This window comes from Oncorhynchus mykiss, chromosome 4 (genome assembly GCF_057628025.1).
Source record: "Oncorhynchus mykiss isolate SJ-2025 chromosome 4, ASM5762802v1, whole genome shotgun sequence".
Taxonomy (NCBI): domain Eukaryota; kingdom Metazoa; phylum Chordata; class Actinopteri; order Salmoniformes; family Salmonidae; genus Oncorhynchus; species Oncorhynchus mykiss.
Window position 1 is genome coordinate 38,337,155 of NC_143025.1, and position 26,616 is coordinate 38,363,770.

Here is a 26,616-nt window from a genome sequence, read left to right on the forward strand (position 1 = left end):
CACTAATTGGCCACACCATATAAAATAAAATGTTACTGGTCACATACACATGGTTAGCAGATGTTATTGCGAGTGTAGCGAAATGCTTATTCTAGATCTGACAGTGCAGCAGTATCTAAGAGGTAATATCTAACAATTCCACAACAAAACCTAATATCTAACACATTTCACAACAAAATCCAATACACACAATCTAGTAAAGGAATGGGATAAGACTATATAAGTATAAAATATATGGATGAGCAGTGACAGACAGAGCAGCTAAGATGCAATAGATAGTAAAGAATAGATAGTGAAGGATACAGTATACATTATATACATATGAAATAAGTAATGCGAGACATGTATCTCGATGAGTGCTTGGCTCCTTTGAAATGGGGTCCATTTGAATAGACTACAATGACCAGCTTTGTATGCATAAAAAGAACATAGCATGTTGGATCCATCAGTGGACTAATTCCATGGATAGAGAATAGAAGTTTAGAGGTTTGAATCTCACTGCTGTGTTATTAATGTCTAAGAAAATGTATTTCCATATGTCCTATCTGTACTTGAACTAAAACATGTTTTACCCGAAATAAGCTAGCAGTGTTATTGAAAGTCTTATTGATAGTTTTAAATGTGCAATATGCAGATATCGCTCCACCATTTCCTGGTTGCTGAAATTCTAATAGTTGGCCTAATTTCAGTTGGTGACAAAACAAGCAATCTATACTATCATCTAAACCGCTGTAAAATATTGTTTCAATAACCAACAATATAGTATTTTCAGCTGTTTCAAGTTGGTATAGAAGAATAGGTTGCACGGCGTTTCCTCCGACACATTGGTGCGGCTGGCTTCCGGGTTGGATGCACGCTGTGTTAAGAAGCAGTGCGGCTTGGTTGGGTTGTGTATCGGAGGACGCATGACTTTCAACCTTCGTCTTTCCCGAGCCCGTACAGGAGTGTAGTGATGAGACAAGATAGTAGTTACTAAAAACAATTGGATACCACGAAATTGGGGAGAAAAAGGGGTAAAATAAAAAATTAAAAAATTAAAAAAATAAACTATCATTTCCATTCTCAGAGCGTTAATAAAACCTCCCTCGAAAACATTTAAGGAACCAGAGTAAAACGTTCAGAACCTCCCTGCAACCTGGCAGACTTACTAAATTATGTTTGTAAATTATGTCTGAGTGTTGGAGTGTGCCCCTGGCTATCCGTAACAAAAATAAATATATGAATGGTGCAGTCTGGTTAGCTTAATATAAGGAAGGTGAAATGATTTATACAGTGCCTTGCGAAAGTATTCGGCCCCCTTGAACTTTGCGACCTTTTGCCACATTTCAGGCTTCAAACATAAAGATATAAAACTGTATTTTTTTGTGAAGAATCAACAACAAGTGGGACACAATCATGAAGTGGAACGACATTTATTGGATATTTCAAACTTTTTAACAAATCAAAAACTGAAAAATTGGGCGTGCAAAATTATTCAGCCCCCTTAAGTTAATACTTTGTAGCGCCACCTTTTGCTGCGATTACAGCTGTAAGTCGCTTGGGGTATGTCTCTATCAGTTTTGCACATCGAGAGACTGAAATTTTTTCCCATTCCTCCTTGCAAAACAGCTCGAGCTCAGTGAGGTTGGATGGAGAGCATTTGTGAACAGCAGTTTTCAGTTCTTTCCACAGATTCTCGATTGGATTCAGGTCTGGACTTTGACTTGGCCATTCTAACACCTGGATATGTTTATTTTTGAACCATTCCATTGTAGATGTTGCTTTATGTTTTGGATCATTGTCTTGTTGGAAGACAAATCTCCGTCCCAGTCTCAGGTCTTTTGCAGACTCCATCAGGTTTTCTTCCAGAATGGTCCTGTATTTGGCTCCATCCATCTTCCCATCAATTTTAACCATCTTCCCTGTCCCTGCTGAAGAAAAGCAGGCCCAAACCATGATGCTGCCACCACCATGTTTGACAGTGGGGATGGTGTGTTCAGTGTGATGAGCTGTGTTGCTTTTACGCCAAACATAACGTTTTGCATTGTTGCCAAAAAGTTCAATTTTGGTTTCATCTGACCAGAGCACCTTCTTCCACATGTTTGGTGTGTCTCCCAGGTGGTTTGTGGCAAACTTTAAACAACACTTATTATGGATATCTTTAAGAAATGTCTTTCTTCTTGCCACTCTTCCATAAAGGCCAGATTTGTGCAATATACGACAATATACACATCCATAGTGATCATGGGCCTCTTGGCTGCATCTCTGATCAGTCTTCTCCTTGTATGAGCTGAAAGTTTAGAGGGATGGCCAGGTCTTGGTAGATTTGCAGTGGTCTGATACTCCTTCCATTTCAATATTATCGCTTGCACAGTGCTCCTTGGGATGTTTAAAGCTTGGGAAATCTTTTTGTATCCAAATCCGGCTTTAACCTTCTTCACAACAGTATCTCGGACCTGCCTGGTGTGTTCCTTGTTCTTCATGATGCTCTCTGCGCTTTTGACGGACCTCTGAGACTATCACAGTGCAGGTGCATTTATACGGAGACTTGATTACACACAGGTGGATTGTATTTATCATCATTAGTCATTTAGGTCAACATTGGATCATTCAGAGATCCTCACTGAACTTCTGGAAAGAGTTTGCTGCACTGAAAGTAAAGGGGCTGAATAATTTTGCACGCCCAATTTTTCAGTTTTTGATTTGTTAAAAAAAGTTTGAAATATCCAATAAATGTCGTTCCACTTCATGATTGTGTCCCACTTGTTGTTGATTCTTCACAAAAAAAATACAGTTTTATATCTTTATGTTTGAAGCCTGAAATGTGGCAAAAGGTCGCAAAGTTCAAGGGGGCCGAATACTTTCGCAAGGCACTGTAATTCGTAAAAATCCAAATAACTTCAGATCTTCTTTGTAAAAGGTTTTAAACACTGTTTCCCATTAATGAACATGCACCTGTGGAACGGTCATTAAGACACTAACAGCTTACAGACGGTAGGCAATTAAGGTCATTAATTAAGGTCTGAAAACTTAGGACACTAAAGAGGCCTTTCTACTGACTCTGACATACACCAAAAGAAGGATGCCCAGGGTCCCTTATGTGCGTGAACGTTCCTTAGGCATGCTGTAAGGAGGCATGAGGACTGCAGATGTGGCCAGGGCAATAAATTGCAATGTCTGTACTGTGAGATGCCTAAGACAGTGCTTTAGGGAGACAAGACGGACAGCTGATCATCTTCGCAGTGGAAGACCACGTGTAACAACACCTGCACAGGATCGGTACATCCGAACATCACACCTGCGGGACAGGTACACAGGATGGCAACAACAACTGCCCGAGTTACACCAGGAACGCATAATCCCTCCATCAGTGCTCAGACAATCCGCAATAGGCTGAGAGAGGCTAGACTGAGGGCTTGTAGGCCTGTTGTAAGGCAGGTCCACACCAGACATCACCGGAAACAATTTCACCTATGGGCACAAACCCACCGTCGCTGGACCAGACAGGACTAGCAAAAAGTGCTCTTCACTGACAAATTGCGGTTTAGTCTCACTAGGGGTGATGGTCGGATTCATGTTTATCGTCGAAGGAATGAGCATTACACCGAGGCCTGTACTCTGGAGCGGGATCGATTTGGAGGTGGATGGTCTGTCATGGTCTGGGGCAGTGTCACAGCATCATCGGACTGAGCTTGTTGTCATTGCAGGCAATCTCAACGCTGTGTGTTACAGCGAAGACATCCTTCTCCCTCATGTGGTACCCTTCCTGTAGGCTCATCCTGGCATGACAATGCCACCAGCCATACTGCTCGTTCTGTGCGTGATTTCCTGCAAGACAGGATCTCAATCCTATTGAGCACGTCTGGGACCTGTTGGATTGGAGGGTGAGGACTAGGGCCATTCCGCCCAGAAATGTCCGGAAACATGCAAGTGCCTTGGTGGAAGAGTGGAGTAATATCTCACAGCAAGAACTGGCAAATCTGGTGCAGTCCATGGGGAGGAGATGCACTGCAGTACTTATTGCAGCTGCTGGCCACACCAGATACTGTTACTTTTGAGTACAGTACAGTTATGGATAAAAATACTAGATTGCCATATCAAATTCCTTATATTAAGCAAACAAGACAGCACCATTTTTAAAATTGTATTTATTTACAGACAGCCAGGGCATACTCCATTATTCAGACATCATGTACAAACAGTATTTGTGTTTAGTGAGTCCACCAGATCAGAGGCTTGACATCTCATCATATTGACAAGGTGTGTGAATTGGACAACATTGCTGTCCTTCCAAAGCATTAGCTTTTGTGTCGGGGAAAATGGGGGTAAAAAGTATGTTTTCTTTACGAATGTAGTAGAATAAGTTGTTCAAAATACAAATAGTAAAGTACAAATACCCCCCAAAACTACTAAAGTAGTACTTCAAAGCATTTTTATTTAGTTACTTCACACCACTGCCTCAGCAAAAGTTGGTGCAGGTTTGTTCAGTAGCTGGGGCATGTTCCCCACCAGAAGCCAGGGTGTAGGGACCGGCCAGTGTAGAGGTTGCCTACCTGTACACCTCATAGAAGACCAGACCATACAGCAAGGTTGGGCCCACACTCCAGCCTTACAACCTTCATGCCTGTGTGTAGTATAGTTTTGAAATTGCAATAACTAGACTTTTAGTAGTGATCATGAGCACTTATTCAGTCCACCTATTCATAAGCATACATTCTTACTTGCATCCTTCCTTTCCTACCTCTGTCCCCTACTGTTCTGGTTTACCTGAGACTAACAGGAAAAGTTCTACCAGACTGTATACATTACTGCTACTGCCTTTCACATTGTCCATCCAACACAAAGGCTATGGGCTAGGCAAAGGTGGGAGAGCCCAAACCCAATGCAAAGTGGACTGCTGTGACAGCTTCTTCCATTGATTTGAGAGAAAAACATTCCTCAGAGGCATTTCTAGGAAAATGTTCACTTGGGTGACAACCACTACCATTATGTAATAACTGAAATCTGTAACTTTAGAATCAACAAATGTATGAATCAATAATACTACAGTGACATTGTATGCAATACCAGTGTCCTGCTGATTAAATCCATGTTCTAGTATAGCAGCTGCAGTTATGTAAATCATTACCGAATCTGATCGTGAAAAACATACTGTACTGCATTGTACGTAGAGCGACAACAATTTGCTGTCCCAATCGGCTATTTAAAAAAAAAAAAAAAAAAAAACAAGGCAGTGGTTTCCAGGACAGATTAAGAATCTCTATTAAAAATTATTTTAGTCCAGGATTGGATTAAGTTTAATCTGTTTGGGAAACTGACCAAAATTGTCTGCAGTCAACAAATAGTCACCAAAAACAAAGTGTTTGTGTTTAAAGTATTTTTGGGGGACTTTGTTATTCATTTTAAAATGTTGCCACTTACTATAGGTATTTTTGGCACTACATACAGTGCCTTAATTGTGCCTTAATAATTCACACCCCTAGACTTTTTCCACATTTTGTTGTTACAACCTACATTTAAAATTGAGATTTTTTTGGTCACTGGCCTACACACACACAATGCCCCTTAATTCCAAAGTGGAATTATGTTTGTAGAAATGTTTAATTAACAAAAAATGAAAAGCTGAAATATCTTGAGTCAATAAGTATTCAATCCCTTATGTTTTGGCAAGCCTAAATACATTTAGGAGTAAACATCTGCTTAATAATTCACATAATACATTGCATGGATTCACTAGGTGTGCAATAGTGTTAACCATGATTTTTGAATGACTACCTCATCTCTGTACCCCACACATACCTTACAGATAATTGTCTCAGTCGAGCAGTGAATTTCAAACAAAGACCAGGAAGGTTTACCAACGCCTCGCAAAGAAGGGCACCTATTGGTAGATGGGTAAAAGTAATACAAAAAACAGACATTGAATATCCCTTTGAGCATGGCAAAGGTATTAATTACACTTTAGATGGTGTATTAATACACCCAGTCACTACAAAAATACAGGCATCTTTCCTAACTCCGGAGAGGAAGGAAACCGCTCAGGGACTTCAACATGAGGCCAATGGTGACTTTAAAACAGTTTCAGAATTTAATGGATGTGGTAGGAGAAAACTGAGGATAGATCAACAACACTGTAGTTACTCCACAATACTAACCTAAATTGACAGAATGTAAAGAAGGAAGCCTGTATAAAATTAAATTTTTCTGAAACATGCATCCTGTTTGCAACAAGGTCCTGAAAAAAAGTGTTATGTTTGGGGCAAATCCAATACAACACATTACTGAGTACCACTCTCCACATGTTCAAGTATAGTGGTGGCAGCATCGTGTTATGGGTATGCTTGTAATCGTTAAGGACTGGGGAGTTTTTCAGATAGTTCCGTTCTGTTTCTTAGTGTTGATGACTAAGCAGAGGCAAAATCCTAGCGGAAAACCTAGTTCAGTCTGCTTTCCACCACACTGGGAGATGAATTCCCCTTTCAGCAGGACAATAACCTAAAACACAAGGCCAAATCTACACTGGAGTTGCTTACCAAGACGACAGTGAATGTTTGAGTGGCCGAGTTACAGTTTTGACATAAATCCATGGCAAGACCTGAAAATGGTTGTCTAGCAGTGATCAACAACAAATTTGACAGAGCTTGGAGGATTTTTTTAACAACAATGGGCAAATGTTACACAATCCAGGTGTGGAAAGCTCTAACAGACATACCCAGAAAGACTAAGCTGTCATCACTGCCAAAGGTGCTTCTACAAATTATTGAGTCAGGGGTGTGAATACTTATGTAAATTCAATGCATGCATTTAATGTCCTATAAAATGTGCAAAATATTTCTACAAACATGTTTTCACTTTGTCATTATGGGGTATTGTGTAATTCAGAGTGAATTTTAACAATTGAATCCATTTTCAATTCAGGCTGTCACAACAAAATGTGGAATAAGTCAGGGTGTATGAATACTTTCTAAAGGCACTGTAACTATCTGATAGGGGTGAGCATGATATATATATATATATATATATTTTACAAATATCTATTCAAAGCTTTTATCCTTAATAAGCAAGCAAAGTATGAGTAAAGCTAATATTTTACCTACTTCCTTTACACAATAAAATAAACACTTTTTGGACCCCTTCAAAAATGGGGATATTAAAATATGACATTTGTATCACAAATCAATGTAAGGAGATAAAAGGAAACGTGTAAAAAATGTACAAAAATGATCAAATTCATTTAAAAAGTAGTGTGACCAAATTATGCAAATTTTCGATTATATCGTTTTTGTTTTGTCATGGTGAAGGACCATAAAACCTAACTGAATGGATATGCTATGGGAGCAGAGTTTAGAATTCAAAGTTCATTTCTTCTGTTGGATGTAATTGAGGTTGACATGTCGTCGTCCGTGGGGGAGGAGCGGGAAATGCTGACTGGGGTGCACCACAGAACCTGGGGCGGAGTCAAGACAAACAAGGAAGTAAAGTTAACTGCTGTAGGGGCATTTTTCTAAGATTGAAGGGGTAAATTATTTAGATTACGTTTAGTAAAAAAGTATACTAAATGAGAGGTGGCATCCTAGCAGTACATCTCTTGACCCTGTGTCCGTCTCTCCCTATCCCCTCTCGCTTTCTGAGCCTCTTACTCTGGGACATGACGGGCTTGCCGGGTTGTGGGTAGCACCCGTTGCCCTGCTGGATGAATTTCTGTGGCATGCGGTAGGGCCAGGACGGGGACTGGGAGTAGTGGGCTGCGTTGCTGTGCTCCCAATTCCTAGAGCCCTGCTGACTCACCCCCCCAAACTGGGTCTGGTAGCCCGGATCTGCGGGGGGAGGGAGGGAGGAATGGAGAGGTCTTCAAATTCAGTACAGCAAAACATCCTTGGAATTTAAAACAAACAAACTAAGCCAACTACAATAATTTGATAATATCCTTCTGTCCTAGCACCAGTTTTTTGTGAACAGTAAATTAAGTGTGTAGCCAAAACCACTGGTGTCTCTTACCTGACCACACAATCAGCACCGTTAACAGGGAAACAGACAGTTACTGCTAAAGACTCCCGGAACAAGGACAGAATCTGACCACAGTCAGTCAAATAAACAAAGACGTGGACAGAATGACACAGACAGAGTGCCACCCAGTGTGTACCTGACTTGCCCACAGTGCCATTAGCCACCAGTGCCCCTTGCTGTGCCAGGTGGTTGTGCCAGTGCCCGTCCAGTCCCGGCCCTCCTCCCAACCCCATGGGCCTCCCCGCCGGCTGGGCGAAGATGATGCTGGGGTCATTGAGGTTCATGGGGCTGCCACCCACCGGAGACCCCCCTGGGCCTGTGTTCCCATTCCCTTGCCCGGGGGCCTGGCGTAAGGAGAATTTTAGGCCGGGCGGGGAGGGCCCTTCAGGGCCACTGGAGGTCTGGAGGACGGGGCCATGGATGGGCCAGGAGGTGGAGGGGTGGTGAGGTTGGTGATGGGCCTGGTGTCCCTGGGACAGGTGTGATTGGTGCTGGTTGTGGTGGGACGGCAGTAGCCCCAGAGCAGTGAGAGCTCCAGGGTGATGGTACTGGCTTGGGTGGGAGGGAGGGAAGCTAAAGAGAGAGAGGGGAACCTGGGGATGTTGGGGCTGCTTGTGGGGTACCCCTCCAGCGGAGGTGGAGGTCTTGGAAGAGGAGGGCTGGGGGGAGCTGGAGGATTGGCTCGAACCCTGGGAGAACAGGGTGGGCTGAGGGGAATAGGGCGGAGTCTGGCGGGAATCAGACTGGACAGAGAGACCGAGAGAGCAGAGTTGGAGAGACAGCAAGGGAGCAGGAGGTAGTGGGAAAGACAGAAAAAAATGAAAATAAATATATCATACATACATACATACAAGTATTGATAGATGAAGAAGCTAGCTGCAACAGTACTCAATGCATTATATTTGAGCATGGTTAGGGTGGCTAAGGGAGAGAGAGACAATTCCCTGTTGTACTCACACATTCGGAAGGTTGTCTGGTGCGTCCAGGGAGGTCCTGGGGAGGTTGGGGGATGGGGATGGACTGGGAGCTTGCCATGGCTCGCACTATGTGGGAAACTGGAGGAAACAGAGAAACCAACCACCACATACATCACTCTGTCCCACTGCTGCCCTGTGCTGGGCAGTACTAGTAATGAGAAAATACTTCAATCATTAATTAGTTACTGTATACATAGCTGGTAAATACTCTTGCTGTGATCCACTAGCTCAGATAATAAATAAATAAAACATTGTGGATCACTCAAATAAAGTTGAGCTTCTAAAAACAATCATAGTCAAACTTGGTACAGTATTTTCTTTGGTATCAGTTAATATACATTATGTCACCTGTACCCATTAAAAAGTAGTGCAAATAAAAGGACATTGAGGTGTGTGTGTGTGTGTGTGTGTACCTGGTCCCCCTGCGGCTTTCTGTCTAAGGTGGCGGTGCTCTGGGCAGTCCCGCCGTACATGACCAATTTCACCACACTGGAAACAGCGACGCTCCCGAGGCTCATGATCGTCTCCATCCTTGACATCCTCCTCTTTTTCGTTCTCCTTCTTCTTCATCCCCCTTTTTGGACAAATGACACACACACGCACAGAAACAGAGGATTAGTTCAATCAAACATGGAAACACCACCCAACACAGGTTTAAATAATATATACTATGCCTGTTGCAATAGAACCAACAGACAAAAGTGCAAACCGGTGACACCTGGCACTGCAAGCATGCTAAAGCAAATGTTCAAAGTATTGAAAATGTTTTAAATAGTATTTGAACTCAGGTCTGCACACACACACACATTCCAAAAACACTCACTGATGTTCTCTCCCTGTGTACCTGCGTCTTTTGGGGCAGTCCTTCATGTAATGACCGATCTTGCCACAGATCCGACAGCACCTGTCATTAGGTGCAAGTTCCCCGTCCGTGAGCACCTTGGAGTCAAAGAAGTAGTTCTGTACCACAGAAGAAAACATTGTTAGACATGAGAACAGACTTTACTTAGACAAATGGAACCATTTGATACGTGTTCATAAATGCAACTCAGTGTCAAGGCAACAATGCCCATACTTAAAATGTGTTTCAGAGTGCCGATCTTGGATCAGGTCCCATTCTTACTCATTGTCATTTAAAAAGGCAAAAATGAACCTATACCAGCACTCATACTCTAACACTCTGTTTAATACAGTCCTATATCTAATGTGTGTCATACCGCCTCTATGCCAGGCTGGGGGTAGAAAGGAGTACCAAACAGCTTCCTGCCGTTGATAAAGGCCTTCATGATGAAGTTAGTCACTGAGGAGAGAGAGGGGGGGGGGGGGGGGGGGGGGTGTTAGGGACCATGATCACTGAAATACTAGAGACAACACAGAATTGGCCTCCTAAGGATGACTTTAGGAGACATAGTTCACTTACTTTTGCGAGAAACTCCAGCACCAAGATTGTGATTCAAGTCGAAGGGATCTAAGGAAAACAAAAAGTCAGTCATCAGTGATCAAATTGGTCCTTTCATCATCACAACCATGTGACTGAGAAGGATAGTTTCACTACCTTCGATGGCGATGCACTTGGAGGTCCACTGCTTCTCGAAGGTGGTGAGTCGTTTCCTCTGGCGGATGCTGATGACGAGTTCCTTAAAGTCAAACTCTTCAGTGTAGAACCTGAGCAGGCCCAGCCACAGCTCCCCCACAGTCTCGCGGTTCTGCGGAAGCTCTGGCAGACGCTGACGCTACGGGGGACGTCAACAGATAGTGAGCTTTATTATATTCAGAACTTTTAGAGAACGCTTTTGACTACAATGACTAGTAAGCAACAACAAAAACATAATTTAGGAAAAGCAGGCATGTAGGATGTTACATTCAGTAGTGTTGATGACCAAACAACTCACCAGTTCCTCAATGTCATCAAAGAAGAAGGCATTCCAACCATCCACCATCCTCTGCGGTACAGAATGTCCATCAAAGACCTAAGAAAAAGATCAACATTGGGTTATTTCCTTAAGTTTTTTATAAATTATTTTACAAAAGTCTTTCAGCATGTTCTGTTGGTGTGGGCTACGTCCATACAGACAAGCTATAACAGTAACCACTTTGGGGTTGTAAAAAGGGTTAACAGAGGGTAAGTGAACAGTACCTCTTGGAGAACAGGGATGACAGGGGGCTGTCTCTGCTGCAGGAAGTAGAGCACCATGAGGATGTAGGCATAGGATGACAGACTTCCTCTGGACGCGTCACCTATGTCACAGCGCTTCGCAAACACCTTCATGGTGTATCCCAGGAACTGCACGCGAGGGTCTAGGGCAGCGTAGGTAGCCAGCATTCTGGTGTTGTGTTGAGCCTGGATAAGAGGATTGATGCCAATGAATACATACAGATGCATGCATTTAATTGCTTAACCTCTTGGGTAGGGGGCGGTATTTTCACCTCTAGATGAAAAGCGTGCCCAAAGTAAACTGCTTGTTACTCAGGCCCAGAAGCTAGGATATGCATTTAATTGGTAGATTTGGATAGAAAACACTCTAAAGTTTCCAAAACTGTTAAAATAATGTATGTGAGTATAACAGAACTGATATGGAAACCCCAAGGACAAACCATCCAGGGAAAATAATTGAGGTCATAGGATTTTCCAATTGTTTTCTATGGGATACCCTTATTAGGAACCTGGTTGCAGTTCCTATGGCTTCCACTAGATGTCAACAGTCTTTAGAAATTGTTCAATGTTTTTTTTTTTTGAGAAATGAAGAAGTAAGTGTCACTCCAGGTGGACTCTACTGTTTTGATGCGCGTGGACTGGAGCGCGCTTCACGTTGTTTTTATCCGGTATTAATCGATTATTTACATTTTAGGGTACCTGAGGTTGGATTAGGGACATTGTTTGAAATGTTTGGACCAAGTTCATAGGTAACTTATTAGATACTTTGTGGGCGAGTTGAAACCGGTGTATTTCTGAATCAAACTCGACAAATAAATGGACATTTTTGGGACATAAAGAAGACATTATCGAACAAAAGGACCATTTGTGATGTTTCTGGGGCATTTTGGAGTGCCAACAGAAGAATATCTTCAAAGGTAAGGCATTTATTATATCGCTATTTCTTACTTTTGTGGCGCACCTGCCTGGTTGAAATATGATTTTCATGTGTTTGTATGCGGGGCGCTGTCCTCAGATAATCGCATGGTTTGCTTTCGCTGTAAAGCCTTTTTGAAATCTGACACAGCGGCTGGCTTGATTAACAATAAATTAAGTTTAATTTTGATGTATAACACATATATTTTCAAGAATGTAAAATATTTGAATTTGGTATTTTAGAATTTTGCGCACTGCAATTTCACCGCCCATAAAAACTTTTAAGCTAGTAAGCAATTATGTAGATAATAGCAACTTAGCTTGAGTTACAAAAGGACCTGTTAACCAGTGACTGACGCTTACCAGTCTGTTTACTCACCAGAGTGTTGTAGAGGCTTATGTCTGCCTCCAGTCCGCTCTGTCTGTGTTCAAACTTCACAATAGGCACTTTGGCTGTTGTGATAGGCAGGATGTTCCTCAGACCTGATATGGGAAAACACAGGTTAATCAATCACAAAAGTCACAAAATATGACTGTCTACTCTGTACTCATAGCAAGCAGTCAAACCTTGCATTCTGAAAGGAGTCAATGTAATGTGCTGTGGACGAACTGGTCTCTTACCTGTGTGTTTCTTTAGCACCTTGGCTAGGCCTTCGATGATCTCTTTGCAGTTCAACTTCTGTTGGTAGAGGTAGACATATTTACATCTCAAAATGACTAGGGAGATGAGATCAGACAAAGAACTGAAGGCTTAGTTTAAAATGTCAAAATGGGTGCCGGTCCAGTGAGTTAATGTACCTCTGCTGTATCATGGCCCTCCAGGGTCATGCAGATGTCCAGGTCGCTGTCACGGAAGCCAAAGCCGTTCTTCGAGGAACCAAACAAACACAGCTGGGCATTGTCTGTAGAATGATATCATAGATGTTTTATAGTACCACACTGAAGTGGTAACACTGTATAGGAAGTTCCGTATTCCTTTACACTGCTGTTCTCAGCCGTTACATATGCAACTCAGTTGTTATCTGTACGTACCATTGTACTCCTTTTGTATGAACCTCTCCAGACTACCCAGGATCTGCTCTCTCTTCTGCTGCTCTCCAGGGGAAGGGGACAGCTCATCTACAAACACAACAGACATTTAACAACAAAAAAACAGGAAAATAAAAATGATATTTAGCGTGCTTGAATATTCCTGTGTGTGTTATTTAAGTATATTGTTTTTAACAGTGTATGGTTAAAGACACCTGTCTTCGCTCCATAATATAGAAGATATGCTGGGACAAAATCTGGACAAAAAAAATCACTCAAACTCCTTGTAAGATGGTACAAGGATGATGAACAGCGGACGACTTACGGTAGCAGAGTCTACAAAGGCCATCCAGGATGTCTCTGAAGCGGTCGGTCATGGGGGGCAGCGGTTTGAGCTCGATCTTCTTGAAGTCCTCAGGACACTCGTCCTTCAGATGGCCATCTCTCTTACATGTACTGCACACGACTGTAGGAGGCTGCAGGGGGGATAATCAAATAATAAAGAGGATTGACCTGTTGGAAAGCAGAACTTGTGAACATCCAAATGACCAGAAACTCATTAAGATAATACCTGAAAACTATGGTAAAGACCTGCTTTCTCATAAACTTTAAGCCAAATCCATGAGTCAAACTATTACAATTATGGCAAAGGAGTTCTGGAACTTACATAAAGATATACAAAATGTGCTGTCAAATCAGTTATAGAATTTACATTGTCCATTGGAAAACAAGTTTGATGAGTAAGGTGTTACCTTTCCGCCAGTGAAGATCATTCTGTCAAAGATATAGTGCAGGTCCTCTGGTGCAATGTGTCCCTGCTTCTCTGACACATGGTTCTCCTCCTCTTCATCCCTATCCAGTAGGCCGTTGTGGGTTGAGGCGGAGGAAGGCTCCAGAGTGGTGCCAGGCTCCGCTACAGCCCCATCCGTTGAAGTCCCCCCCCCACTAAGGACCAAGTCCATAAGCCCGCCATTCAATGCCCTCTCCTCCTTCTCCTGAGTCCGCTCAGCCCGTTCCTCTTCATCACTCTCACCATCCTCCTTCTGACCTGTCTCAGAGCTCTGACTTTTCCCTTCATTCCCATCGCCCTGTCCACCTCCACTCTTCTCAGACCCGTCTTCTCCACCCTTTCTTTCGCCTTCCTCCTGCTTCATGCCCCCATGTTTGGTTGTATTCTTGCCTCTCTGCTGCCCCACGGTGTTTCGGTCCTTGCTCTGCGGGCAGGCAAAGTATTTGTAGGCGGTGCGGAAGCGCTCCTGGATGTACTCAAAGACCATTTGACTGTTGAGGCTGCGTGCGACGTTCCTCTTCAGGGCAAACGGATCTGACAGAAGAGGAAATGGAGGATGACGACTTGAAAGGTGGTAGCGGGGTGTAGAAACTCACTGAGAAATCAAAAAATAAGAGGTCCTTCTGACCTTTCCAACCCCAACTTATTAACCCCTGGTACTTCAGCAGGCTCATTGAGGGAGACAAATAGTAATGACAAAATAGGTAACAAAGGAGGAGAGCTAGTCACACATAAAAATGTATTGTGTAAAACAAACCTGATTGTCTGTCATGTAGAATACAATGACATGTCAGCTCTATTCAGTACGTTTCTATCATTTCACCTCTCCGAATACACCCCCATTCAGCGGTCTCTCCCCTCCCCCTCTCTGTCACTTACCCTCGATTGCCAGCCTGCGTCGGGGCCAGTTCTTCATCTCTCGAGAGAGAAGTTCTTTGAGGCGGATGCTGATGATGTGTTCCTCCAGGGCGAACTCCAGCGTGTAGAACCTCAGCAGCTCCAGCCACAGCTGGCCCAGGGAAACACCCTTACCCAGGTCCAGGGATAGACGCGTCTGGGAGGGACAGAGAGTGGGAAATACACTATGTCAGTGACATAGGCTTAGTTCAGGAAGCTCCATAAAAAAAAAACATTCTGATTCTTGAAAGCCATATTAACATTCACATTCTCTCCTCGTTCACTTCCCTTCATGGACTGTGTACTTATGAAAGTTGTCATTAAGTGTTACCAAAAGACTGGTGTCAGATCTCTCGAGCTAGCTTATGCAAAACAATCTAATAAATCCATAAAGGGGAGAGTGAGCTAGTGTACACTTTTTGGGAAAAGTGAAGAAATTCAGAACTCGACCATAGTGTGAGTGTGCTGTTTGCAGAGCCGGTGAGTAGTCCCTCCCCTCCCGGACTACTCACCTTCCCCGCTACATGCCGGTTCTTCACATCAGGTTTCTTTTGCTCAGACTTGGCCTTCCGTCCTTCCCCCCTGCCGTCCCCCCGTCCCTCTGTACTGGGGGATCTGTGCTCCCACCCCACAAATATATCCATCTCTATCCCCGTCAGATGGTACTCGTCCACATGCTTCACGTCAAAGCCTTCAATCTGAAACAGAACACAACATAGCTTAGCTATCAACAACAGAAAAGCCAGCAACATGTTATGACTTGTCACTTGAAAGTAATTTATTACCTTCAAATGTGCCTGTCATAATGGTGACCAGTTCTATTAAAATGATCAAATGCGTGACAAAGAGAACGATGTCCACTCTAGTTATTATATTTCTGTGGTGTCACCTACCCAGTAGCCGAAGTAGACAGGGAGGATGGGGTCCCTGCGTTGTTGGAGGAAGAAGATGACCATGAGAGAGAAGGAGTAGGAGGGGATACCCCCTTCCGCCTGGCAGTCAATGTGGCACAACTAGAGGAACGGAAACAACCAAATATATAATTGTCTCTGGTCAGGGGCTGTTGGTGTCATCAAAACAACTAAAACTACAGTATGCAAAGGTATGTCGAGCCATCATATCATTGACTCATTACAATGAAACCCACAGACAAATACAGTACACTTTAAGAACTGTAGGCATGAAGAGGTTTAGGTTTAGTCAGCAAAGGCCTGAACATTGAAAAAGTGTAATCATCAAAAGCACTAGATATATACCATTTACATCATATGATGGCATACTATCCATTAAAGAGAATGTCCCCCAGGCCACCCTTACCTTAGCCCAGAGGCGGAAGGCCAGGACCAGAGGCACCAGTCTGGGTTCCAGTCTAGCCAGGGCAGCCAGGTGGTTGGTAGTGAGGCAGGCTACGTCATTACCTGCACTCACCGTGCACAACAACCTACTGTGGAGACAACAAACTCATCAGGGTTGTATTCATTAGGCACCAAACGGAAGAAAACTGACTGAAACAGAGGGGCTACCTGAAAAAAATCATTTTTGTTTTCTGTTGCAAAATGTATTGCTTTAATGTGCCCAGGAATGAAAACCATCCAGCAACCAGTAACTCAGAGGATATTTCAAACAGTAGTATGTTGTAAATAGATCAAAGTAGAGCTAATAGAAAGCAGTAGAGTTGACATTCCACTGACCTGTTGACATCTCTACAAAACACTACCGGAACTTTGGCGTGAAAGTCAGACTCCACCTCAGAATATTCAGCTGTAAAGAGAAAGGTGAACATTCTTTGACTGCTCCCAAACTCAAAGACAACAACATTATCTCCTAGGCTGGCTCACCAATTGACATACTGTAACTTCTGAAAAAAAGAGGGGTTGTATTAAAACTAACGTGCATTAGTTATCAGGTTTTCTATAAATGTTCTCATTTCATAACAACATTCTTCATTCAAGGAGGTTAATATGGACTCTCCAGTCTAACACAGAACTCAGTACAGCTCTACTCTTCCCTGCTCTGGCCTGTGGGCTGGAACAAAGAGCTCACTGACTCTGTCAATCCTCCTTGTGCTGAATCTACAGTCGCTCTCTACACTGACAGTGTTTATTCATGCAGGGCTGTTCAACACTCACTGTTGTTCTTCAGGATTTCCAGTACTAGTATCAGCACATCTGGTTGGGTCATCTGGAGAAACAACAACAGCATGACATTTGTTAGTCAGGGTCGGCATCAAAGTTGATCATATCAAATTCAATCAAATGCATTCATTAGGGGTGTCAATTTGGTGAACTCGGTTCGGTCCGCACTGTTAAATGTGTTTTGTTTTACAGTGTCCTGTTTAGAAGTCCTATTATTCACAGGTACTTGGATCCTCTTAACTAATAAGCACTACCCAAATCAGTTAAATATTATCCAAAGCAATGATGTTGAAGAGCAATCGCTGATCATCCGATACAGACTGACATTGAGGTGATGATGCAAACCAAGGCTGTGTCCCAATAGTTTTGAATAGCCTCCTTCCCTTGTTTGCCATGTATTGATTACCACTGATGTAACTGTTAACTCCAAAGATACGTCTTAACACTAACAACAATTCGATGTGCACCCACTTAACATTTATATAACTTGCATTAGTGGTTAGGTGAGAACACAACAAAGACTTACAGTGGAGGGGTAGGTGACGTCAATGTTAATGTCACTTGTCTTGAAGGCAAATCGGGTGAGACAGGAGCCGTAGAGCCGAAGGGAGCAAACTGGATAAGAAACAACATCAAAAGCCATACATTAAACAGCATTATACATGATTCAGATCATATAATCTCCCTACTAGTGTTGTCACGATACCAACATTTCACTCATCATACGATAGCAGGACAAGTATCACGATACCGTGTAGTATCGCGATACCACTAGGAAAAATGTCAGTGGCCTTAGCGTCCTGTTCGCCTGTTCCCTTCTTCAAAATGTTTTGCGGATTTGCTACACGAAATCCAGTCACCGATATTCACACTTCTACTCAATACAACACATTGGATTGAACCTTACTGTTCAGTGTATCATTTAATACTGCATTGGTTTGGTCCAACAGAATCAGGCATATGGACACCGAAACCAAGATACATTATTTTACTGTAATAGAGGAGAGGTTAGCCTTTATAACCATACCCTGTTTATGTTTCAACTCCTCAAATTTGGAGGACAACAGACACTACTAAAATGGATGTACCAATGAACAATCATTCTGAAGAATTAATGCTCAGTTTGTCACATGCACATTACCGTACCACGTATCGCTAGCAGCATTTTTGTCAAATAATGATTGTTATACTAGCTGTTTAGGGAAATACATAAAAAATAAAATACTAGCTGTTTAGGCTTATAAACATGTGCAATAAACAAACTATTTATATAAGGAATTGGCAACTCGTTCTCATTCTGAGAAATAAGGTAGCCAACTTGATTTCAACATCTGAACAAAGTGGAAAGACTAGCATACTGTTCAAACAGTAGGAGACGGACGGTTGTGCTCTTAACAATTGAACTGCTTTTCCTTTCAGAGCTTGTGAAATTATACCATGATCTAAGTTGACTAAACTTGAAATATAAATATTAGCTGGCTACTCACTAGCACCTGGGATTGTGCCTGAGAGATTGTTCATGAGTCGGGTGTTTATTTTATTTTATGCCTGTTACATTATTAGTGAATGTGCATTGTGCATGGTTCTGTATAAATGTGTAACAAAAAGGGCATTTTTATAGACAGACCTGAAAGTCAGATCAGTGATTATTGCAACAACAACAAAAAAGCAGGTACAACTATTTTGATAAAATATTAAAATTATTAGTGGGTCTTATGATTGTGGAAAGCATATATTCGGCCTAGGTATAAATTCAGTGTATTTGACCTTTAAATTGTACAGAAAAAAAGCTTCTTTAGAGAGAATATTTTGTTTGTTGATATATAATCGTGAACCGCCCACAAGTTTGGAAAAAAAAAAATAGATGTGTTTTAGGCCATATCGCCCAGCCCAAATATCAATGCATAATGATCTGCATGTCATTGTGGCAGAAAGGGGAAAACACTGCCACAGCTGCCACACGTGACATGCGCATGAACGTGAAGTGGACATTATTGGACACGCACATTCAAGAGAAAGACCAGCTGCGTTTGCACAGCTTTCACCCAGGCCTAGATGACAGGGAGGAGACAGAAGGATAGGAAGAGTTTGTTACCTGAGAGGTGCTGCTGTATGATCTCCTCCATCCTGTCGACCACTTCCTGTCGCACCAGGAAGTCCTGGTCTGAGATGCCGTGTTGGTTGGCCGCCCGGAGGACGGCTGCGTCAACGGCTCCGAGCTGGGCTGGGAAGGGGGCAGGCAGCGCCCGCAGCTCATTCTCTTCCTGCTTATCCTAAAACAGTTACAGCACAGGGGAGAGGGACAAAGGCATGGTGAATTCAAATTTCCAATGGCCCTGTCTAATTGACTAGTGAAAATGCTGGGGGGGGGATACAGAGGAAGGAAAAATAGAGGAAAAATAAACAGACACACATCAATAAGCTCCACCTCAAGTAAATGTTTCCACTTCTAAAATGTCAGAAAAATGGAAATAACAGCCTAGGTTTCCCTTCTAAGTTACAATACACATCCGTTGTCGTTGGAGAACATGATAATTATGACAAATTAAATAAAAGTAGCTTTTTCTCTCACCATGATGTTCTTCTTGTGTCTTTTCTCCTTGATGTGTTTGTGTGCCCCCTGTATGTTCTCAATGTGTACAGAACACAGCTTGCATAGATACTGGAAGTTAGGGTATTCAGGAGACGGCTGTAGAGGCGGAGATAGAGCAGTGAAACCAATCACATGTAAGAGATGATGATATGATAGTGCCCCACCCCTCTGCCCTGTAGACATGGAAATCTTAACTCTACGTCTTGAGCTGTTGACTATTAGCATTGAAACAGTTTTACCTGGTGATAATTCTCATTAACCAATTACAAGTTGATAAGACTTAAACATTTAATGCACTATGCATTGTGGTTTGAATACTGCAACACAGAATAAAATAATAAATAGAAATCCCATGATGGTAGTGACTGACCATTACTGCTTATCCCTTAGCCATAATTCATTTGCATTACTTTAATAAAATATTTAATTGGATGACTATTATTTATTCCAAGTCCTCATCTCTATAGAGCTGCTGCCTATGCTGTCAGACAAAATCACAATTTGATTAGTTCTTCAAAGTAAATACGGCCTACTTTTATGACTGCTGAACAGGCTACCAACTATATCAAATCACTTAGATCATGCATTTTCAAGTACACCTTGCAAAGCAACTGCTTTCTACCCCTCTCACGTGTTCTTTTCTCTCTGTGTCTGTTCCACATAGACAAGTAAGCAGGCGTGCAATGGATTATGCTCATTGTAGTTAATTACACAATTTTCTCTGCTAAACTATGTCCAATATTGGGCTGTTGGAAACTACAACTCCCTACCATATTGCACAGTTCGGCTTAATCTGATTTATCTCTACAGAAACTGAACATCGAGCTGACAGGAAAAAAACTAAATGGAATTCAAATAATTGACCTTCTTGGTGACAGGGGGGCAGTATTGAGTAGCTTGGATGAATAAGGTGCCCAGAGTAAACTGCCTGCTACTCTGCCCCAGATGCTAATACAGTGCCTTGCGAAAGTATTCGGCCCCCTTGAACTTTGCGACCTTTTGCCACATTTCAGGCTTCAAACAAAGATATAAAACTGTATTTTTTTGTGAAGAATCAACAACAAGTGGGACACAATCATGAAGTGGAACGGCATTTATTGGATATTTCAAACTTTTTTAACAAATCAAAAACTGAAAAATTGGGCGTGCAAAATTATTCAGCCCCCTTAAGTTAATACTTTGTAGCGCCACCTTTTGCTGCGATTACAGCTGTAAGTCGCTTGGGGTATGTCCCTATCACTTTTGCACATCGAGAGACTGAAATTTTTTCCCATTCCTCCTTGCAAAACAGCTCGAGCTCAGTGAGGTTGGATGGAGAGCATTTGTGAACAGCAGTTTTCAGTTCTTTCCACAGATTCTCGATTGGATTCAGATCTGGACTTTGACTAGGCCATTCTAACACCTGGATATGTTTATTTTTGAACCATTTCATTGTAGATTTTGCTTTATGTTTTGGATCATTGTCTTGTTGGAAGACAAATCTCCGTCCCAGTCTCAGGTCTTTTGCAGACTCCATCAGGTTTTCTTCCAGAATGGTCCTGTATTTCGCTCCATCCATCTTCCCATCAATTTTAACCATCTTCCCTGTCCCTGCTGAAGAAAAGCAGGCCCAAACCATGATGCTGCCACCACCATGTTTGACAGTGGGGATGGTGTGTTCAGCTGTGTTGCTTTTACGCCAAACATAACGTTTTGCATTGTTGCCAAAAAGTTCAATTTTGGTTTCATCTGACCAGAGCACCTTCTTCCACATGTTTGGTGTGTCTCCCAGGTGGCTTGTGGCAAACTTTAAACGACACTTTTTATGGATATCTTTAAGAAATGGCTTTCTTCTTGCCACTCTTCCATAAAGGCCAGATTTGTGCAATATACGACTGATTGTTGTCCTATGGACAGAGTCTCCCACCTCAGCTGTAGATCTCTGCAGTTCATCCAGAGTGATCATGGGCCTCGTGGCTGCATCTCTGATCAGTCTTCTCCTTGTATGAGTTGAAAGTTTAGAGGGACGGCCAGGTCTTGGTAGATTTGCAGTGGTCTGATACTCCTTCCATTTCAATATTATCGCTTGCACAGTGCTCCTTGGGATGTTTAAAGCTTGGGAAATCTTTTTGTATCCAAATCCGGCTTTAAACTTCTTCACAACAGTATCTCGGACCTGCCTGGTGTGTTCCTTGTTCTTCATGATGCTCTCTGCGCTTTTAACGGACCTCTGAGACTATCACAGTGCAGGTGCATTTATACGGAGACTTGATTACACACAGGTGGATTGTATTTATTATCATTAGTCATTTAGGTCAACATTGGATCATCCAGAGATCCTCACTGAACTTCAGTTTTTGATTTGTTAAAAAAGTTTGAAATATCCAATAAATGTCGTTCCACTTCATGATTGTGTCCCACTTGTTGTTGATTCTTCACAAAAAAATACAGTTTTATATGTTTATGTTTGAAGCCTGAAATGTGGCAAACGGTCGCAAAGTTCAAGGGGGCCGAATATTTTCGCAAGGCACTGTATATGCCTATTATTAGTGGTATTGGATAGAAAACCCTCTGAAGTTTCTAAAACTGTTTGAATGATGTCTGTGAGTATAACAGAACTCATATGGCAGGCAAAAACCTGAGACAAATCCAACCAAGAAGTGGGAAATCTGAGGTTTGTAGTTTCATTTAAGTGATTGCCTATCCAATATGCTGTGTCTATGGGGCCAGATTGCACTTCCCAAGGCTTCCAGCAGATGTCAACAGTCTTTAGAAAGTTGTTTGAGGCTTCTATTGTGGAAGGGTGTCGAATAAGAGCTGTTTCAACAAGTGGACTACGCTGAGGCCAATCAGTTGTTTACTGCCGGTCACACGGGTGCGCCGTTCCTTCTTTTTCCTCTGTAATGAATACGCTATTGTACAGTTGGAATATTATTGAAGATGTATTATAAAAAGACCCTAAGGATTGGTTGTAAACATCGTTTGACATGTTTCTACAAACTGTAATGGAACACGACTTTGTCTGGATTTTGGGCTCGCGCATTGTGCCTTTGGAATAGTGAACTAAACGTGTGAACAAAACGGAGGTATTTGGATATAAATATGGACGTAATCAAACAAAACGAACATTTCTTGTGGGAGTGCATTCCAACGAAGATCAGCAAAGGTAGGTGAAGATTTATAATGCTATTTATGACTTTTGTTGACTCCACAATTTGGCGGGTAACTGTATGGCTTGTTTTTGTGGCTGAACGCTGTTCTCAGATTATTCAATATTGTGCTTTTGCCATAAAGCATTTTTGAAATCTGACACAGCGGTTGCATTAAAGATAAACTTGTTCTTAACTTCTTGATGCTACCCATCCCTTTAGCGGGATAATTGTCATCAACAACCGCTGAATTGCATAGCGCCACATAAATAATATTACTAAAAATATTTATATTCATGAAATCACAAGTGCATTATAGCAAAACACAGTTTAGCATTTTGTTAATCCACCTGTCGTGTCAGATTTTGAAAATATGCTTTACAGCGAAAGCAATCCAAGCTGTTGTGTAAGTTTATCAATCACTAGACAAAACATTATGAACACCTAGCATCAAAGTAGCTTGGTCACGAAAATCAGAAAAGCAATAAAATTAATCGCTTACCTTTGATGATCTTCGGATGTTTTCACTCACGAGACTCCCAGTTACACAATAAATGTTCCTTTTTTTCCATAAAGGTTATTTTTATATCCAAAATAACTCAGTTTGTTTGGCGCGTTATGTTCAGAAATCCACAGGCTCGAGCGGCTCCAAATAGTATCCGTAATGTCCACAGAAACATGTCAAACGTTTTTTATAATCAATCCTAAGGTTGTTTTTAAAATAAATAATCGATAAGAGGGAGAGTCAATGGCTGCCCCACTGTGTTACGCAAGCAAAACTCATGGGAACACCCAGCTATCCACCGACGCGATGTTATCTTTCTCCCTCATTTTTCAAAATAAAAGCCTGAAACTATGTCTAAAGACTGTCGACACCTTGAGGAAGCGATAGGAAAAGAAATCTGGTTGATATCCCTTTAAATGGAGCGAAGGCAGGCTATGGAACATGGAGCTTTCAAAATAGAAGCCACTTCCTGGTTTGATTTTCCTCAGGTTTCGCCTGCAATATCAGTTCTGTTATACTCACAGACAATATTTTGACAGTTTTGGAAACTTTAGAGTGTTTTCTATCCTAATCTGTCAATTATATGCATATTCTAGCATATGGGCCTATTTTTAAAAACATAAAAATAGTGCCCCCTAGCTGAAAGAGGTTAACCGATGCGGGTCAGTTAGCTGCTTAAAAAAATGAACAATAACCAAAATGTTGGTTAATCGCTCAGCACCATCAGACCGATCTAACTTGAGACTGAAGCTGCCTTAAATGTGCAATTGTGTACATAAATTCCAGTAACTAATACAGACAATACATACAGACAACAGTTGACTGATACAAACTGAGGTAACTTATTTTCTCTCCTCACCTTGACCAGTCTGTGTATGTAGTCTCTGTAGAGGCGCTCCTCAGCCTGTCTGAGACCCAGCTTCTGCTCAGAGGTCATGTTTCTACCCTGACCACGCTGGTTGACCCCTGACCCCACCACAGTGACCTCCAATGCAGGCTGCCCTGTGCCCACCACAGCACTAGCCTTCTCACCTGCAAACACAGACAGGCAGAATATGAAACAGCTGTAGGAAACAAATATTTTGACCAAGAATAGTTTCCATGGCATAACAACAACAAGAGGTCTCTAACAGAGACATATTATAGCGGCTAATGGCTCAAACATTAACCTATATTTATGTAAAGTATAGAATAACTCACCCGGTGACTTCAACTTCAATGGACTTGTCTTGGTCTGTAAAGTAAGGCCTTCTTCAGATGAAGTGGCCGCCATACCTGTGGCTCCTGTGTCTCTGTCTCCACCTACACCAGCCAGGCTGCGTCCTGTAACCAACGAGGGCCTAGCATCAACCCTCTGCTGCCGCTGGCCTTCAAGTCTCACCTTCCCCCTCTCCCCAGAGTTGGTCCTACCAGTTGGCCTACGAGGCTTCCCTCTCCCTGGGTCATGAGGGCTGGCAGTGGAGGCTCTGCCTGTGCCTGTCCCACAGTTACTGCCTTGGTCCTTATGGTCTTCCCTGGCTGTGGTGATGTTCTCCTTGCTCCGACAGGCAGTGGCAGGCTTGGGGCACTCTCTCTGGACTGGAGCCTCTTTCAGGGGCCTGGAGCTGGCAGAGGATGAAGCTTTGGCTCCCTTGGCCTCGTTGCGAGAGGACTTGACTGATTTTAATGGGCTTTTTGATTCCTCCATGCCTCGATCCTGTCCTCTCCCACTAACTGCTACTCTGTATTGAGTGATCAGGGTCTAGTGAGGCAGCTAGTCCAACGAAAACCTGGAGAGATGAAATGCATTCATTGTTGGCATTACCTACATATACCTTAGAAGAGCAATAGCCTAAACTATTATTATATATTAAATAGTAATACTATCAAATCATATATTGAAGAAATTGGGTATTGATAAGAGGAACTGAGAAAGTAGCCAATGGACAGTGGCAAAACCTTTGCTGCAATGAAGTCCCAAAGGCCTGATTAAACAAGAGTGCATCTAAGCTAGGAAAATATATGGTTAGTTGGACCAGTTCAGAAAAAGGTAAAATGATAACTAGCTATGTTCATTGCAAAGACACATTATTACAATATAACAGAGGGCGTAGTTAACGCTAGTTGGTTAGTAGCTGCTTTTAGCAACGCTTTGCGTTTACTTACACTAGCATTGCTTCCAATAGTATTGGGTAGCCCAAAATGCCAGAAGTTAACAAAATATCTAGTTAAAGACAAGTATTATTAAACAGTTTCCAAAACGTGGGTCTGTTGTAGACACACTAACCTCATATCAAAATAAAAGTCCTGCACTATTACATGGACGAAAAAGGAATAACTTGTGGGGGACTTTTATATTGACATGAGGTAACCAGAGAGGAAGTGGTTCTACAATAGTCCCACGTTTGGAAAGTCCGTTTGATAATACTGTAATGAAACAGCAGGGAGCAGGTCTCGAACCGGCGCGCTATCGACTCTGCCGCTTGAGCATGCTTTTGCGGCACAGTCGATAGCGCGCCGGACCTCGGGCTCGAGACCTGCTCCCTGCTGTTTCATTACACTTACAATACATTCCTATATCCCTATTCTATTTTGTTTCAAATTCAATGTTTTCATAATGTCCAACCAGCACAGTAAGTTGAAATGATTATTTATTTTATTTAACTACGGGCTTCCCGCGGACAGTTTTCTGTGCAACCCAATACAATTCGGAGCAACGCTAGTGTATGTAAATACACCCGCGTTGCTAAAAGCATCTAGCTTAACAAAACCATGGCTGAAGCACTTATTTATTAAGAAACGAAACCAAACCACAAGGCGAAATGGCCTTCTCGCTCAGCGAGAAACCCTGCAGAAGCAGCAAACTAAAATGTATTAAAAACGGCTCGAGACAAATACATATCCGCAAGCTCGCGCACGGACTTGCTAGCTAGCAAATGTTTTTGCTAACGACAGCTACATAAGTCAAAGTAGCTAATAAATGGCTGGCTAGCTAGTTCGCAAACTAGACATATCTCCGCTGGCGGCTTAGCGTTTCTATTGACAATTGTTTTACTAGCTAGGTACTCTATAAAACTGATGCACGACAAAATCGTCAAAACGTCCACAAATAATATCTTATGCCTTACTGTAATATGCAGGTTTTTAGCTGAAAATTGACCTAGACCGTATTTATCTTCCTGTTCAGTATATTGTTTTTCTCATCCACGGCCCCGATCAACACAGCAACCATAGACGCCATGTTAATCCCTCTACACTTTGTCTTCTTCCATGAGGTTTAACGGCGGTTTTCATTCAATAAATGTTGCATTACCGCCTCCTACTAGACTGGAGTGTAACTCCCTTATTCTTTGCTTAAAAAACAATACCCTACCATTTAACATTACACTCACTAAAAAAATAAAACACCACCCTACTCCACTATCTAAATATATTTAGTCCTACTTCAGGCCAACAACCTGAAAGGATAGGACACCACCTCTTAACACACCATGTAACTCTTCTGAGGTCAAATCTCATATACCCAA

At 42.2% G+C, this 26,616-nt stretch overlaps 1 protein-coding gene across 3 annotated transcripts; it reads right to left on the minus strand.

Moving 5' to 3' along the window:
• Positions 1 to 4,112: 4,112 nt before the first annotated feature.
• Positions 4,113 to 26,616, minus strand: LOC110521777 (terminal uridylyltransferase 4). Of its 3 annotated transcripts, none has more exons than XR_016495244.1 (29): positions 26,218 to 26,616; positions 24,311 to 24,879; positions 23,970 to 24,142; positions 19,457 to 19,573; positions 18,980 to 19,157; positions 17,411 to 17,499; positions 16,879 to 16,930; positions 16,441 to 16,510; positions 16,067 to 16,193; positions 15,643 to 15,762; positions 15,262 to 15,447; positions 14,732 to 14,906; positions 13,815 to 14,386; positions 13,388 to 13,538; positions 13,066 to 13,152; positions 12,832 to 12,935; positions 12,655 to 12,712; positions 12,413 to 12,516; positions 11,101 to 11,304; positions 10,856 to 10,933; positions 10,519 to 10,696; positions 10,384 to 10,431; positions 10,181 to 10,263; positions 9,787 to 9,923; positions 9,377 to 9,537; positions 8,944 to 9,041; positions 8,580 to 8,729; positions 7,620 to 7,796; positions 4,113 to 7,426 (listed from the first exon to the last, which is right to left on the minus strand). XR_016495244.1 is itself a non-coding variant. In XM_021599628.3 (29 exons), the coding sequence occupies exons 2-29, from the start codon at positions 24,795 to 24,797 to the stop codon at positions 7,338 to 7,340; spliced, it is 4,689 nt and encodes a 1,562-aa protein (XP_021455303.3). In that variant the 5' UTR covers positions 24,798 to 24,879; positions 26,218 to 26,616; the 3' UTR covers positions 4,113 to 7,337. The 3 variants fall into 3 exon arrangements, 2 of the variants coding, with proteins under 2 accessions (XP_021455303.3, XP_021455302.3); XM_021599628.3 differs by having other exon boundaries at positions 8,123 to 8,729; positions 9,808 to 9,923; XM_021599627.3 differs by having other exon boundaries at positions 8,123 to 8,729.